At 38.7% G+C, this 17,371-nt stretch overlaps 1 protein-coding gene across 1 annotated transcript in view; it reads left to right on the top strand.

Moving 5' to 3' along the window:
- Positions 1-5,767: 5,767 nt before the first annotated feature.
- The window catches only part of Gabrr1 (gamma-aminobutyric acid type A receptor subunit rho1), a 38,712-nt gene continuing 27,108 nt past the window's right edge, over positions 5,768-17,371 (top strand). The window contains exon 1 of the mRNA XM_048808983.1: positions 5,768-6,094. Within this exon, the coding sequence (XP_048664940.1) occupies positions 5,862-6,094 (233 nt within the window). The 5' untranslated portion in view covers positions 5,768-5,861. The remainder of the gene's footprint in view (positions 6,095-17,371) is intronic.

Genomic DNA, 17,371 nt, shown 5'->3' with positions numbered 1-17,371 from the left:
GCATTTCTTAGACCCTTCATAGTTAAGAGTGGCCATGAGGTCAAGTTCTTGCCAATGAGTGTGAATAGAAGTGGTGAGTGCAGCTCCTGTATCCCTTGCTTAAGGAAATTGCTTGCCTTTTATTTCTGCTCTTCTCTTCTTACCATGGCCTGTGTTATGGTTGTGGTGGCAGCCAGCTCTAACTATTTACATAAGAATAGCGCCCTAAGAAGGGACAAGATGGAAAGAACTTCACCCTGGAGCAGGTATCTCTTATTAACCTGGACTACTTACCCATGAACATGAAAAATAAACAATGTTCTATCTTATTTGTTGAGCTTTGTTGTGATAGTTTGCATCTTAAATGTCTCCCAAATACCAAATATCTCAAGTATTTGTCCATGAATTAAAGGCTGGGCTCCCAGCACCTGGCTCTATTGGGAGGTGGTGGAACTCTTAAGGGTTAAGGTCTAGTGGGAGGTTTAGATGGATGGAGATGTGACCTTGAAGGGAATTGTGGAAACTAGTCTCTTTCTTTCTCTTTTGCTTCCTAACCATGAAGGGGGTGGTTTTTGCTCCAACATGTTCTTCCACCATGATGTATCACGAGAGGCCCAAAGCAACGGGGACAACTGATCATGGACTGAACCCTTTAAAACTCTAAGCCAAAATGAACCGTGTTCCCTTTACAAGTTGATTATCCCAAGTATTTATTATGATAATGGAAATCTAGCACAAATGCCTTGATTATAGCAGCAGCTTAAATTATATGCTAGGCATTTCGGTGATGCAGCCACTTCAGGAACGACTCCTCTGGTCATTGTTTCATCAAATCCCTTTGTTTTTCTCTAACTCATCCCTCATTCCCTGCCTGGGAAGGTTCAGTCCAATGCTGAGAGACCATGTTTAAAAACTAAGTTCAGAGTCAGAAAAAAGCACGGGTGTGCTTGTAGCTAGAAATGTGCTAAAGGGAACAACTTGAAAATAGTTCATGGGCACCTGGGGCCGTTGTCTGGGAGCAGGTGGAGTTTGGTATCTGAAGTTAACTCTATCAGTAATTATGTCTTGTGTGTCATGTTCTGCTGGTTGGGAGGGCTGGAGGGGACACTCAAAGGCCATGCAAAGGTCAGCTAGAGTCAACAATTGCCTGGTCTTTCCTCCATGGAAGGAGGGTTGTTTTTTTAATTTTTTTTTTTTTTTAGCTGTAGATGGACACAATATCTTTATTTTATTTATTTATTTTTATGTGGTGCTCAGGATCGAACTAAGTGCCTCACACATGTGAGGCAAGCGCTCAACCACTGAGCCACAACCCCAGGCCCCAACTGAAGGAATTTTTACCCTGCATACCCTGCATTGGTGAGGGGAAGGCCAGGATGGTTGAAGAATAAAAAGTGAGAAGAGAGAAAAAACTGCTACACTGAGCAAAGGAAAGAGAGAGTTGGGTCAAAATGCTTGTTTTAAAAATTGGTCTGGCCTGGGCGTGGTGGCACATGCCTGTAATCCCAGTGGCTCAAGAGGCTGAGGCTTTGAGGATTACAAGTTTGAGGCCAGACTCAGCAATTTAGCAAGGTTCTTAGCAACTTAATAAGACTCCATCTCAAGATAAAAATTTTTAAAAAAAGGGTTGGGGATGTGGCTCAGTGATTAAGCACCCTTGAATTCAATCCCTGGTACAGGGGGAAAAAATTGGTCTGAAAATGTTACACTTCAATAGGTCAGTCTGAATCCTTAAAAGCTATGGTGTTGGCCCATCCTGCTTCTCTGAGGCTGCACTTCCTCTTTTCAACTCCTATTTGTCCTACAAAGAGGGAACAGATATTCTCTGCAGTGGAGTCATATGATGTAAATGGGAAATAAAGTTTATAAAAGCACTTGCAAGAGGGGAAGTAGCAAGTGCACATGGCTTCTGAGCTCTCCGGGTCACAGTGAGAGGGGGCTTGGGCTGGACATGGCCAGCTGAAGCCAAAAGCAGAAAGGGCTTTAAAACCATCCTTTCCCCTCAAGCCTGGGAGCTTCCTGGTGGAGGAAGCAGCCTTGTTGCAAAGGCTTTATTAGCCTGTCCTCCCATTGGTCTAACTCAGACCTGCTGAGCCAGCTCTGCTAAGCTAAGAGAGGGCAGGAAATGCATGTTTGAGGCTTTCTGAATTTGCTCCCTTTAGTCATGCCCAGGTTTCTGGCCCCTGGAGCTACACCCTCTAAACAAGAAAGAAAGGCATTTTCCAATCTGGTATCAAAGGTTCATTCATATTCCCTACCCCCCCCCCAACTTAAGGCCTTATTGTCCTGGACATTTCAATGTGCTTAGCCCCGGAATATCTCCTCTTTGCCACTTGGTTCTCCAGATCAGCAAATCACGACAAAGAAGTATCTAATCATGCTGAGCTACACAGAGTCTGGAGACAACACATGCTCTGCCTTTATTTCCATGTGTTGGATTATTTTCAACATCTATTTTTCGGCAGTGCTGTTAAAGGATGATTTATACACCAGGATATAAACAAGACTCTCATAGACCTACAAAAGGCACTGATATGGTTTGAATCTGGAATGCCCCCTGAAAGCTCATGTGTTGAAGGCTTGGCCCAATGCAGAAAGGTTCAGAGGTAGGACTTTAGGAAATGATTAGATCACTCACGAGGGTTCTAACCTTATTTGTGGATTAATCATTAATGGCTTCATAATTTGAATGGACTGCTGGGAGGTGGTGGAAACTATGGGAGGTGGGACCTAGTTGAAGGGAGTATGTCCGTGGTTGTGTGCCCTCTGGATTATAACTTGTGCCTGGCCTCTTACCACCTCCCTCTGCCCCTGTTTCCAGGCTGCTATAAGATAGCACTCTGCTCCACCATGCTCTCATTTCCATGATTCTCTGCCTCACTGCCTTAGCAATGAAATCAGTCAACCAAAACCTCTGAAACCATAAGCCAAAATAAACCTTTCTTCCTTTTAAGTTGTTCATCTCAGGTATTTTGTAACAATGATGAAAAGACGATTAACATATGAATAGACATCATCAAAGATTTATTTAACTCAATTAGTGAGGGGACCAATAAGATGCTACAAGTAGTTCAAATGAGAATTTGATTTACAGAGATTTATATTTTCTGCGAGACAAAAACAATAATTTGTATAGCTCTAGGCAGGAAAGATATCCATTGGTATCAGTTTTCTACATGTTATCAGTTTTCTACCTTTACAGAATTATAAAATAGCCTAGTCAAAGACAATCAGAGACACACATCCTATAAAATCAGATAATCCCCTGGGGATTCACTGGACAGGGCTCAGCATTCTATTGAAAGGACACTCAGTAATCTCATTTGCCCACTTCAAAGTATGACAGTTTTTCCTGACCAGTTTCATTTTCATTGTGATTGATTATATATAATTTCAAAGAAAGGTTATTCTTGATTTAAAAAAAAAAAAAGGCTGGTCTCTTTATGTTTGGCTGATTACTTTCATAAATTCTTCAGAGTATTATTTACCATGGAGGCCTCTTTCAGTTTGTTTTGTAAAATTTAGAACCATATGTACTCAAACAATTCCAAATTAGCTTCTGTCTAGAAGTTACCATAAGGAATCCTAGATGAGACTTTTAAAAGCACTTATCACTTGCTATTTACTGAGACTAAGAAACCAAGCCCAAAAAACTCCACCTGTACCTGTACATTGGGTGAATTATTTTCTTCTTGAGGCTTAAAAAGTTACCCCAAGGTGACTGGGATGTAGCTCAGTGGTAAAGCACATACCCTGCATGTGTGAGGCCCTGAATTTAATCTCAGTACCAGGTTAAAAATCATTACCTCAAGAACTTGCATGGAAGTGATAAGCCTGGACCCTATAAATTGGCCCCAGGATCAATTTTCTAGAGAGGACTTTGTAGACATTGATTTCATAAGTACATCTAAATTTTGTTCCTTAAACTGGCTTGTCACATTAGTTAAGTGAACATCAGTCTCAAATAAGACATTCCAGGCAAGGCCTTGATTGCATAATTGATTCTTCCACTTATATCCTGGCACAAAAGAAGACAGATTTTTACTGAACCTAAGCAAACAATTATACTGCCATGAAATGTAAATGGGTAGAATGTTTCTGAACTTGAAGGAGGGGAATTATATCAGTGGGAATCAGATATCATTTTAAAATGCTTCATCATGGTTTACAAAAGCAGAATTTTAAAAATTATTGTTAATTACAGATAGCATAAGAAGGAAAAAAAATTCTTACATATCTAGGAAATAAGAATTTAAAACAAATCGATGATAATCCAAACAACCTAGATAAAATTCCCTCATCAATTCATTCAAGCCTATGTAGTTATTCGTCTATTTTTTGTTGCTGTAACAAAATGTCTGAGTAATGTAAAAAGAAAAGAGGTTTATTTAGCTCATAGTTTTTGAAGCTGAGCATCCATGATCAGCTGTCTTCACTGTTTCAGCCTCTGGTGTAGGTCTGATCACATCGAAGTCAGGCAGATGGTATCTTGGGAGTATATCAAGAGGGAGAGAGCAGTCACACAAAGAGACAGGAATCAAAAGAGTCAGGCCCTGCATGCTGGAGCATGCCTGTAATCCCAGCAGCTCGGGAGTCTGAGACAGGAGGATCGTGGGTTCAAAGCCAGCCTCAGGAAAAGCGAGGCGTTAAGCCACTCAGTGAGACCCTGTTTGTTTCTAAATAAAATACAAAATAGAGCTGAGGAGATAATTCAGTGGTTGAGTACCCCTGAGTTCAATCCCTAGTACCAAAAAAAAAAAAAAAAAAAAGAGAGAGAGAGAGAGAATATCAGGGGCCAGGCTTGCTCTTTTCATAACAACTCCCTCACTAATAGGGTCCCTTTAATTCCTTCTAAAGGCAGAACCTCCATATGAACGAATTACCTTGCACTAGGCCCCACCTCTTAAGAGTCCCACCACTTCAGCACCACCATGCTGGGAACTGAACTTCCAGGACACGAACCACTGGGGAACATGTTCAAACCGTATCCAAAGCACAACAATTAATTCTTGTTCTGCTGGATCTTGGGTCAGTAGTTTTGTGAAACTGTCTGCTTTTCAACTACAGAGTTCTGGGAATCGTGACTCAAGTCTGCCAATACAGACTCAAAGTTCAGCTTTGAAGAGACAGTGGTCTGGAGTACAGAGTACAGTCCTCTCCCGCAAGGCTCTGAGACTGTCCTTTGATGAAGACACAAACTCAGACCTACAGATTAGAGCAGAGCCTTTGAGCAAGCATCAAAGGAAAAGAAAAACTATCTGTAGCTAACACAGACTTGATGGCTACAGTTCATTTATTACTAGCATTTTTCAAATGTGAAAAGTACAATGAGGTTTGCAGTAAGAATAATGCAACTGACAAGGAAATTTAGTTCTTTCTGTGCAGAACAAGGATTTTAAAAACTCTACTCACCCTCCCAATATCTACAGAGATGACCTGCCCAGGTGCTGATCAATGTCTGAGGTCCTAGGGATTCAGCCACAAGGAGTGGGGACTGAGAGCTGTCCAAATCCAGCCCTCAGCAAAGCAAATAGTAATGGCTGGAAGCTTAAAATAGATCTGGGGAGGAGCTATTAACATGGCATATGAAGCAGTTCAGCACCTCTGGACTTTTTCATTTTGGAAATTGCTGTGGTCCATTTTTACTTCCTTCTATGCAATGGACAAGAAAATACAGACGTTGACTAACATATTTGCCCCATTTGATGATGAACTAATTTAGACCAGCCAAAATAATTGTTCCACAGGGACACAGGAATTCAACCTCAGTTCAGAAAATCCCTGACATCTGACGTAGGAGGATTTATAGGTTTAGTGGAAATTGCTTTCTCCTGCTTGCCAGATTACATACTGCCGGTTGATTTTTTTTTTTCTTTTTTTGCATGAGTAAACATCCTTCCAATAATGAACAGACCAATAATGTCTTAAGAGAGAAAAGAACATCCGTTTCCTTTTTGTGGTTTCTTGAGAGACGTGTTTGGATTTTGAAACCCATGTTGGCTATCCAGAATATGAAATTTGGTATCTTCCTTTTGTGGTGGGGATGGGTTTTGGCCACTGAAAGCAGAGTGCACTGGCCAGGAAGAGAAGTGCACGAGATGTCTAAGAAAGGCAGGTGAGTGAACACTGAGCGACAGAGGATTTTAGGGAACAAGGCTGTGCAGAGCAAGCTTGGGCATTGTTCTGGGAACCGAGCATCATTTTCAGTTTCTGTGTGTTCTGTGTGGATGCCCTTTCCCTTTGTTCTCCCATTTCTCCCCTTTTCTTTTATAATGATACTAGATTAGATGATATTATCATCATATATTCTTAAACTCTTAACTAATAATTGTTCTGAGTGACAGAGATTCTGGAAAAAAGAATATATGCACATTTTCTAAAATATTAAGGGCAATTCTTTGATATCTGTATCCTAGGTTTAGGACAAATCTGTGAGTTCTCAAATCACCTATTGGATCTTTAATTTCGGAGAATTATTTTATTATTTCTATTAGATATGTGGGTCCCTTCTTAATCTTAAAAAAAAAGGTAGATTGTGTGACTTGAAGGACCATTTGATCATTGCCTACCTGTAAACTGGGAGGGGGCAGGGATGGAGATGCCAACACAGTACGTGCGGCCCCAGCCGTACCAGCCTGTGCAGATGGAGCTTAGACAGGGAGCGACTCCCCACTGGCCCTTCTGCGCTTGGCCTCACCTGTGTGCTCTGATGGCAAGGTTGTATGTATGTGCACTGCCCACCTGCTTGGATGCCATTAGTCAATAAAGCAGGACTGTGGGGACAACCTAGTCCAGCACTCTTTCTTGACTGATGAGGAAATGGAGTCAATAAGGGCATCTTTGATTTTTGATCCTTAGCCTTAGCTCCAAGTTTGATTTTGGCTTTCTAGAAGAGCTGGAAATACCAATTAATATGAAAGGAAATTGAGCTTTTGGAAGTTTAGGGCTGGGGGCAGGTTGTGTCTTGCTTCTCAGTGCCCTGCCTCTTGGGATTTGAGAGACACTTATACGAATGGGCTCCTACACAGCCAGTATAGCTCATAGCACTTATTTCAAGCTGCTTTGCAACATCATAAAACTAGGAGCTTAAATATCTAGAGGCTACCATGAGCCCTGGTGTACTGAGAAAGCCCACTGTGCCCACCAGAATTAGCTTGGCAAACAGTGTAATTTGTGGAGTGATACAACCATAGAGATTGCTTGAACCAAATATGCTCATAGGAATTAAAAGTAACAATAGCTATGAATCATATTGGTTGTCATCAAAAACTTCTCATCCTCTCTCCCAAGTTAGAGTAAAAACCTATTAGCAAATGCGGGTGATTAATAAGTCACAGTGAATTAGACTTTTGTTTTAAAAATTTTTTAAAGTAAAGATTTTAATTTTATTTATTAATTTTTTATTTTATTATAAACTCATAAATTATAACTATACATTTATGGGGTATACAGTGATGCTATTTTTATGTATTGCATATATTTATATGTGTATAAATACATACACAATGCAAAATAATTAAATCAAGCTAAGTAACATATTCATCACCTCAAATACATTTCAGGGTTTTTTTTTGTGTGTGTGTGTGTGAGAACATTTGAAATGTATTCTCTTAGCAATTTTGAAATGTAATGTTAATAACTATGATTACCATGTTGTGCAATATATTGCAAAAAAAAAAAACCACTGATACCTCTGTCTATTTGAAATTTTCTACCCCTTGACCAATATCTCCTCCCAATCCCCCTCCCCACGGGCCTCTGGAAACCGCATTCTCCTTTCTGATTCAAAAAGTTCAGTTGTTTTAGATTCCACATATAAGTGACATCATGTGGTATTTAGACAGGTCTATTTTTGGACATTAAATTTAAGAAAGTGGTCAGATAGTCTGTGGAGATCTCTTTTAGGCATTTAGAAACAATTAGTCTATTGGAGTTTGTTAGAGTTGGAGCTTACAAAGGAGATAGAGTCATTGGCTTTAGGTATTTGTGTCTGTGACTTGTTAAACCCAGAATAATGTCTTCCAGGTTCATTTATTCTGTCCACAAACGACAGACTCCCCTTCTTTTTTTGAGGCTAAATAGTATTCCATCGAGAATACATGCCATTCATCCAACAATGGACCCCTGGGTTGCTTCCATATCTTGGCTATTGCAAATAGTGCTTCAGTGGACCCGGAAGTGCAGGTGTCTCTTCAACATCCTGAACTCGGATCCTTTGGGTATATACTATGAAGTAGGATTGCTGGACTTTATGGAAATTCTATTTTTCTTTTTTTTTTTTTAAGAACCTCCATACAGTTTTCCATGATAGCTGTACTAATTTATATTCTTACCAATAATGTACAAAGATTTCCTTTTCTTAACATCCTCTCTAATGCTTAGCATTTATCTTTTTTATAACAGCAATTCTGACAGGTGTGATGTAATATCTCATTGTGGTTTTAATTTGCATTTCCCTGGTGATTAATGTTATTGAGCTTTTTTCTTTTCTCATTTATCTGTTGGTTATTTTTATGTCTCCTTTTGAAAAAACAAATTGGCCCCTTGCCCTTTTTTAATAGTTGGGGAGAGGGGGGTCTTACTGTATTGTCCAAGTTGGTCTCAAATTCCTGGGCTTAAGCAATTCTTTTGCTTCATCCTCCTGAGTGCTGGGACCATAAGCATATATTGCTGTTCCTGGTTTGCCCTTTGTAAAATCAGGTTATTCACCAGGCATGGTAGTGCACACCTGTAACACCAATAACTTGGAAAGCTGAGGCAGGAGGATTACAAGTTTGAAGGCAGTCTCAGCAACATAACAAGACTCCATTTTGAAACAAAACAAAATAAAAAACTTAAAGGGCTGTGGATGTAGCTCAGTGGTAAAGCACCTCTGGTTTTCATCCCCAGTGCCACCAAAAAATGCATAAAAATTAAATCTAGTTATTTGCTTTTTTACTATTAGGTTGTTTGAGTTCCTTATATATTTAGGGTAGTAATTCATTCTCAGATGTACACCTTGCAAATATTTTGTCCTGGTCTATAAGTTAACTCTTCACTCTGCAAATTGTTTCCTCTGCTGTGCTTTTTAGTTGGATGTAATCCCATTTGTCTTGCTTTGGTTACCTCAGCTTTTGGAGTCAGATTTTAAAAAATCATTACCTAAACCAATGTCTTATAATTTTACTGCATGCTTCCTTCTAATATTTTTATAGTTTCGGGTTTTACATTTAGGTCTTTAATCCTTTAAGAGTTGATTCCCATAGGATGTGAGATGAGAGTCCAGGTTCATTCCTCTGTATGTGAATATCCAGTTTTCCCATCACCCTGTATTAAAGAGACTGTCATTTTTCCATCATTGTGTTCTTGGGACCTTTGTTGAAAATCAACTGATTATAAATGCACAACTAGAAATGATGTATATTCTGAGCCATTGGTTGATGTGTCTATTTTTATGCCAAGATCATGCTGTTTTAAGTACGATAGCTTTGTAATACAGTTGGAAATCAAATAGTATGATGCCTCCAGCTTTGTTCTTTTAGCTTAAGATTTTGTTTTGGTTATTTGGGGTCTTTTGTGTTTCCATGAACAATTTTGGATTGTTCTTTCTATATCTGTGAGAAATACCATTGGAATTTTCATAGGAATTGCATTGAATCTATATATTGCTTTGAGTAGTTATGGATATTTTAATAATATTAATTAGATGGGCACAGAAGTACACGCCTATAATCCCAGCAGCTCGAGACACTGAGGCAGGAGGATTGCAAGTTCAAATCCAGCCTCAGCAAAAGTGAGGCGCTAAGCAACTCAGTGAGACTCTGTCTCTAAATGAAATACAAAATACGGCTGGGATGTGGCTCATTGGTCAAGTGCCCCTGAGTTCAATCCCCAGCAACCCCCCCCCCAAAAATAATATTAATTATACCAATTCATGAATGTGGAATATCTTTCTACTTACTTGTGTCTTCTTCAATTTCTTTCATCAGTTTTTATAGTTTTTAGTGTAACTGATACCTCCCTGGTTAAATTTATTCTTAAATATTTTATTCAGGTTTCAATTTAGCTATGGGGCTGTTTTCTTTATTTAATTATCAGAATATATAAATGGGGCTGTTTTCTTTACTTCATTTTTAGAATATAGAAACCCCAATGATTTTTGTGTGTTGGTTTGTATCCTGCAACCTTAATACATTCAAATATTAGTTGTCACAGTTTGGGGACGAAATCTAAGTTTTCATTTGTAAGATCACATTATTGGAGCTGGGGTTGTAGCTCAGTGATGGAGCCCTTGCCTGGCATGCGTGAGGCACTGGGTTCAATCCTCAGCACCACATAAAAATAAGTAAATAAAATGGGTGTATTATGTTCATCAACAACTAAAAAAAAATTAAGAAAAAAGATCACATTGTCAGCAAACAGCAACAATTTCATACTTTGCTTCCTTTGTTTGGATACCTTTCATTTCTTTCTCTTGTGTAATTGCTCTGGCAAGGACTTTTAGTTCTATAGTTAAATAGAAATACTGAGAGTAGACATTCTTATCTTATTTCTGATCTTAGAGAGTGAAATAGACTTCCTTTTTAAAGATTACTTTTCAAATTTTCTTTTTTTATTATGTCGACACATATAACCAAAAATCTTCCACATTTTTATCGGTGCCTTAGGCATAATGGTGAGAATCATTGTTACATATTTGTACTTGCACACAATTAACAATATAATTTGTTCAGTATCTTTTCTAGTAATTCTGCTTTCCCTCCCCTCTTTCCTCTCCTGGTTCCTTTTCCTCTACTCTACTGATATTCCTTTAATTTTTATGAGATTCCCTCTCTCCACACACATACCTTTCTTTTCCTTTTTCCTATCTCCTCTCCACATATGAGAAAAAAACATACGCCCCTTGACTCTAAGTTTGAGTTGTTTCACTTAACATAAGGTTCTCAAGATCCATCCATTTTCCTGCAGATGACATAATTTTCTCCTCCTCCTCCTTTTCTTCTTCCTCTTCCTCCTCCTCCTCCTTTTTTTTTTTTTTTTTTTTTGTACTGGGGAGAGAATCCAAGGTACTTAACTACTGAGCAATATTCCCAGCCCTTTTTAAAATTTTTAGTTTGAGGCAGAGTCTCTCTAAGTTGCTTAGAGTCTCACTAAATTGCTGAGACTGGTCTCAAACTTGTGATCCTCCTGCCTCAAATAGCTTTCCCAAGCTACTGGGATTACAGGTGTATGCCATTTTTTCTTTAAGGCTGAATAGAACTCCATTGTGTGTATATGCTACAGTTTCTTTATCCATTCATCCACTAATGAACACCTAGGCTGATTCCTTAACTTGGCTATTGTGAATCGTGCTACTATAAACATGGTTTTGCATATATGGCTATAGTATGAAGACTTTAATTCTTTAGGATAGACAGTAAGAAATGGTATAGATGGATTGTATGATGGTTCCATTCCTAGTCTTTTGAGGAAACTCCATACTAATTTCTATAGTTGTTGTACTAATTTACAATCCCACTGAGAGTGAAAAGTATTCCTTTCCCCCAACATCCTCTCCAGCATTTATTATTATTTGTATTCTTGATGGTTTCCATTCTAACTGGAATGATAAGTAGCTTTGATTTTCATTTCCCTCATTGCTAAAGAAGTTGAATGTTTTTTCGTACATTTATTGGCCATTTGTATTTCTTCATTTGAAAAGTGTCTGTTCAATTTATTTGCCCACTTATCAACTGAGTTATTTGGTTTTCTTGTTTTTGTTTTGGGTGTTAAGTCTTTTGAGTTCTTTATATATTCTGGATATTAATCTTCTGTCAGAAGAGTAACTAGCAAAGATTTTTCTCTCATTCTGTAGTTACTCTTCTCATTCTTGTTTCCTTTGCTGTGCAGAAACTCTTAAAATTTATGCCACCCCTTTTATTAATTCTCAATAATATTTTCAGAACATTAGCAGTCCCATTGAGGAAGTCATTGGCTGCACGGATATATTGGAGTGCTGCAGATGACATAATTCTAATATTCTTTGAGGAGTTGCAAAGTCTCTGATCTAATTCATAGGTCTTTTATACATTTTGAGTTGACTTTTATATAGGGTGAAAGTCTCATTCTCCTATATACGGATAACCAGTTTTCCAAGCCCCATTTATTGAAAAATCTGTCTTTACTCCAAAGTGTGTTTTGGCACCTTTGTTGAGGATCAGATGACTGTATCTGTGTGGGTTTGTCTCTGTGTCCCCTATTCTGTACCATTGGTTTATGTATTTGTTTTTATGCCAGTACCATCAGTTTTTATTAAAATAGCTTTGTAGTATAGTTTGAAGTCAGGAATTGTGATGCCTCCAACATTTCATTTTTGGCTTAAAATTGCTTTGACTCTTCTGGGTCTCTTATTCTTCCAAATGAATTTTAGGATTATTTTTTCTAGTTCCAAGAAGAATGTTATTGGTATTTTGAGGGGAATACTTTGAATCTATATATTGCTGTTGGTAGTATGATCATTTTAACAATATTGATTCTCCTAATCCATAAACATGGAAGGTCTTTCCATATTCTAATATCTTCTTTAATTTCTTTCTTCAATTTTCTATAGTTTTCATTGTAGAGGTCTTTCACCTCCTTGGTTAGGAAAAAAAAACTAGTTTTTTTTTTCTCTTTTTCTTATGGCTACTGTGAATGGGATTATTTTCCTGATTTTTCAGCAGACTCACTATTGATGTATAGGAAAACTTGATTTTTGTATGCTGATTTCATAACCTATTACTTGGATGAATTAGTTATTAGCTCTAGCAATCTTCTAGTGGAGCTTTGTGGATCTTCTAAGTATAGGATCATATCATATGCAAACAGTGATAATTTATGGGAAAACAACTTTAAAACACAAAAATTACCCATAATCCTCAATCCTGGAAGGAACTTTGTTAACATCTTAGTGTATTTTCTCCTGATCTTTTTTCTAAGCATATATTGAATATTGACTGGTTTGGGGTTATTCTATGTCTATAGTTTTGTAACCTTTTTGTATCTAATATATTACCTGCATGTTTGCTTATTTTAAAAGTCTATAGAATTCTCAGTTGATTGGCTGCACAATAATGTAAAATATGCATAATAATACACAATGTGCCACTACTTAAACATTTTCCTTTATGTATATTTAGTTGCTTCTTCTTTGATATTATAGATATTCTGTGTGTACATCTTTGCACATAAAAGTAGTTGACTGTATACATGAATATTTAATTAGGATAGACTCCTGGGTGTGTTCTGTACTAATTGGCATGAGAACATTTAAAGTTCTAGGTACTTTTGGCCAAATTTCTTTCCAAAATGTCAAGTGGACCCAATTTATAACCCATCAGACAGGTTAAATTTTATTTTATGTAGCCTGAACTTTTAAATGGACAACTTAATTTCTTCCAGACTCTAAACCCACAAGCTGCTGATAATAATTTATGCTTGTCTTCTTTTCATGGTTCATGCTAATAAAGTAGGAAACAAGGTAAACACAGACATACCTGGGATGAGGAAGCTGAGGTTCCTAGGGTGTAAAATTTAGGGAGATGCTTGCATAGCCCTGACAATGACTGCCTCTTTAAATTTTGCCCTATATGTACTTGCCTAGCACATGGGAGCCACTGGGTTCAATCCTCAACATCACATAAAAATAAATACATTTTTCTAACTCTAGTCTCTATTCTGGCAAATAATTCATATGTTTTTACAACATCTCCATGGAAGGCATATCCAGGTGGGCTCACTTTCACAAATCATGGTAAAGATCAGAATGCCACAGCATTGGGCAGTATTTCTAGAATGAATCAACATTACTGTCTCTCTTCCTCCCTGAAGGAAAGGAAACATAACCTGTCTACATCACAGGCCCCTGGACAAATGCCAGCTCAGGCTCTAGGAGGGCAAAATGACGTTCCAGAAGCCAGAAGAACAATTATTATACATTCTTTGCAATGCTAAAGAATTCACATTTATACTGAAGGTAAAGAGGATCTGACCAGTAGATTTCCATTTGAAGAAAGAATGCTTGCTTTCTTGCTTGCTTGGCAGTATGGTGGAAGGATGGGAAGAGTTTGAGAAGGGAGACAGAAAATAATCAGAGTCTGTGCTTGAGACTAGGTGAGAGATAGTGAAAGGTTGATCTAGGATAATAATAATGGAATAAACAGGGGTGGGGGAGATGTAGATGAGAAATTTTATGGAACAAGAATTGCTTGGCTTCAGGGTGAGAATTTGATTGGCTTCAGGGTGAGAGAGAAGTTTAGGTATTTGGATTGTATGACTGGGTAGATGGTGGTGCGGGAACTAACAAACAGGAGGAGGAGTTTCAGGAGTAAACATGATAAATTCAGTAGAACATATGGATCTGGATGTACCTGCAAGATTCCAACAGACACCTGTCCAGTAGCAGGAAGGGATATAGGTATGCAACTGAGGAGGGATATTGGGCTGGAGATATGGATTCCAATGTAGTCTCTATAGGCATGGTGGACGAAGTACCCAGAGAGAGCATGTAGCAAGAAATAAGAGCAGGATCAAGGTTAGAATCTAGGGAAGAACAATATTTAAGGAGAAATTAGAGGAAGAGTACTCAGTGGAGGAAACTAGTAAAAAGAGAACAGAGAAATAGGTACAGAGCTGGAATAGAAAGGCACTAAGAAGGCCATTTATTTGACAGTTAGTAAATATTTTTAATGGCAGTTAACATACTGGGCAATGGGTTCTTCACCAATGACTAAACCAAATACAGGCTCAAGAGGCTTACAAAATGGGAGGCATTCCAGTGAGGGGTCCAGGGTTTCCAGGAGGGAGTGATCAGTAGGGTCAGATCACACCAAGGTCAAAATCCATTGGGCAGAGGAATGAGAAGTAAGCCTTAAGATATAGGATAAAGTGGGCTGGGGTTGTGGCTCAGTGGTAGAGTGCTTACCTAGCACATGTGAGCCACTGGGTTCAATCCTTAACATCACATAAAAATAAATACATAAAATAAAGGTATTGTGTCCAACCACAACTAAAAAAAATTTTAAAAAGATATAGGATAAAATAATTAAATACCATTAATACTTAAAAAAAAAGAGACAGGTGTCAATAGAGTGTAGCAAGGACAGGAGAAAACGGAATGACTATAGACAACACTTACAAAAAAACTTGACCATGAACTGAAAGATTAAGCTTGAGTGAAGACAAGACAGGGAACCAGGCAAGAATTTTAAGCTAGGAGAGACTTGGACAGGGTCAGATGATAAAGGATAGAAGCCATAAGAGCGCAACAATAAAATTTTGACCTTGCTGCATCAGATGTTGCTATCAAATCTCTGTCACACATGACAAAGTGGGAGTCATTGTATTATGAGATAGGTCTCTCTGATCATCCTAAATACCCTGAACTTTGATTTTTCTCTTCAGCTAGTAGTGCTCTGTCTTCATCTTATTCCTTTATTCTCCAGAAATTTTCCCTGGACTGTTAAGTCCCCACCTTGTGTTTCCTGGGTCTTGTCTCTCTGCCCAAGATTTGCCCTACTCTAAGGTTTCCTGATGCCTCTGCACATGCTGCTCCCATGCTCACGACACCCTTCTCTTTCTTCTGATTATGGCCCATTGAAATATTTAAGAGATATCACCTCCTCTCAACCTGCACCATTTATCTTTGTTTCTTCATGTTGAAGTACAACATCTGATTTATGGTGAATGCTTAAAAAATGCTGGACATAAATAAATGAGTGGCTCCTCTTACCCTTTGCTAATCCTGTACTTCATTAGTTCCTTCATTCATCCATCCAACAAATATGTATGTAGGGCCCTCTGCTCCAGGCACCATGCCCATGGCTTGGGAGACAATGATGGGCAACATGGACCTGCTCCTTCCCGCAAGGTGCTCACAGTCTGGGGGCAGGGTGGATGTTAATCAAATAAATCTTGCAGAATCTCAGACTTCAAGGACCTTAGAAACCATCTCATATTAAAGATGAGAAGGGTAAGGTCCCCAAAGGTACAAATCTTATGTTACAGTCCCACAACCTACCTTGAGTCCCATAGCCCACATTTTTCCACTTCCTGTATTCTCCTCTCATCATCATAAAATGAAAACCCAAAGTTATGTTGACAGATATAAACCTCAAGTCAAATCACGAGGAAATGCTTTTGTAAGTCAAAAATGGTTCAATGTCAGCTGTTTCATGTTTCAGATCTACAAGTTAGAAAGTAGACTTATCTATAATAAATAGGAAAAGTACAATCTGAGAATCTATCAAAGAGAAAAGGTAGGAAGAAATTCAGAGCTTTAAATTCCTAAAAGGAACCAGTGCCTTCAAGGAGAAAGGCACAGGGAACTTATGTCCAAACATACTTACAAGAAAAAAAAAAGGAATGGGCTAGGCTGAGATTTTGCCTGAGAAGCAAGTTGACAAAAGTGCCTTTTTCACTCCCTGGAAGACGAATGCAGGCCAAGTCTGTGAGTCAAGGACCCACCAGGTTGGCAGGAACAAAAGTCAGTGATGGGTGGCAGAAAGATAGCTTGATTTGATGACCCCAAGATAGAATAGAGTTGGCAGGTTAGTTCTGCCCACACCCACAACCCCTGCTATTCTTTGGCTCCAGGCTCAGACCTCAGAAGCCAAGGAGTGTTCACACTGTATATTGAGGGATCTCCAGCTAGTAGTGCTCTGTCCCTCCTCAGTTGCATACCTATATCCCTTCCCTTCCAGAGAAACAGGCCAGTAGCATGCATATGTACATGTTCATATGTATGTATATATGCATGTGTGTATCCATCCATCCATCCATGAGAGAGGGAGAAGGGAAAAGAGACTTAAGAAATCAGCTTCGAGACATTTGTAGAGGGGCCTGAGGTTGTGGCTCAGTGGTGGAGCACTTGCCTAGCATGCATGAGGTACTGGGTTGGATCCTCAGCATCACATAATAATAAATAAATTAAATAAAGGTATTGTGTCTGTCTACAACTAAAAAAAAATTAATAAAAAAGACCATTTGTAGGGGCTGCCACGTCTGAAATCTGTAGGACAGGCTAGTTAGCAGCCTGGAAATTCTGGCAGGAGTTGATGCTACAGTCTTAAGTACAAAGGCAAGTTGGCAAGCAACATGGACCTGCTTGCAGAATTCCTCCTCTTTGAAATCCTCAGTCTTTTTTTTCTCTTCAACTGATTAGAGGAGGCCTACTCACATTATGAATAGCACCCAGCAATGCTCCCTGGTCTGCTAACCTGAAGGCCCCACCCAGGGACATGAGATCAGTATAGGATGTTTTGCTCTGATTGAACTCACACTGATCTAATGTTATTGGTACATGATCCAATGCAGTAATGCTCCTAAGTCCTTTTGTAACCAAAGTTCTAGAACATGGCCAGGAATCAACCTGGAACATAACCTTAGCAGTTTCCAC

This window comes from Marmota marmota, unplaced genomic scaffold (genome assembly GCF_001458135.2).
Source record: "Marmota marmota marmota unplaced genomic scaffold, marMar, whole genome shotgun sequence".
In the NCBI taxonomy this organism is placed as follows: Eukaryota; Metazoa; Chordata; class Mammalia; order Rodentia; family Sciuridae; genus Marmota; species Marmota marmota.
This window is presented reverse-complemented; position numbering and strand designations above follow the sequence as displayed.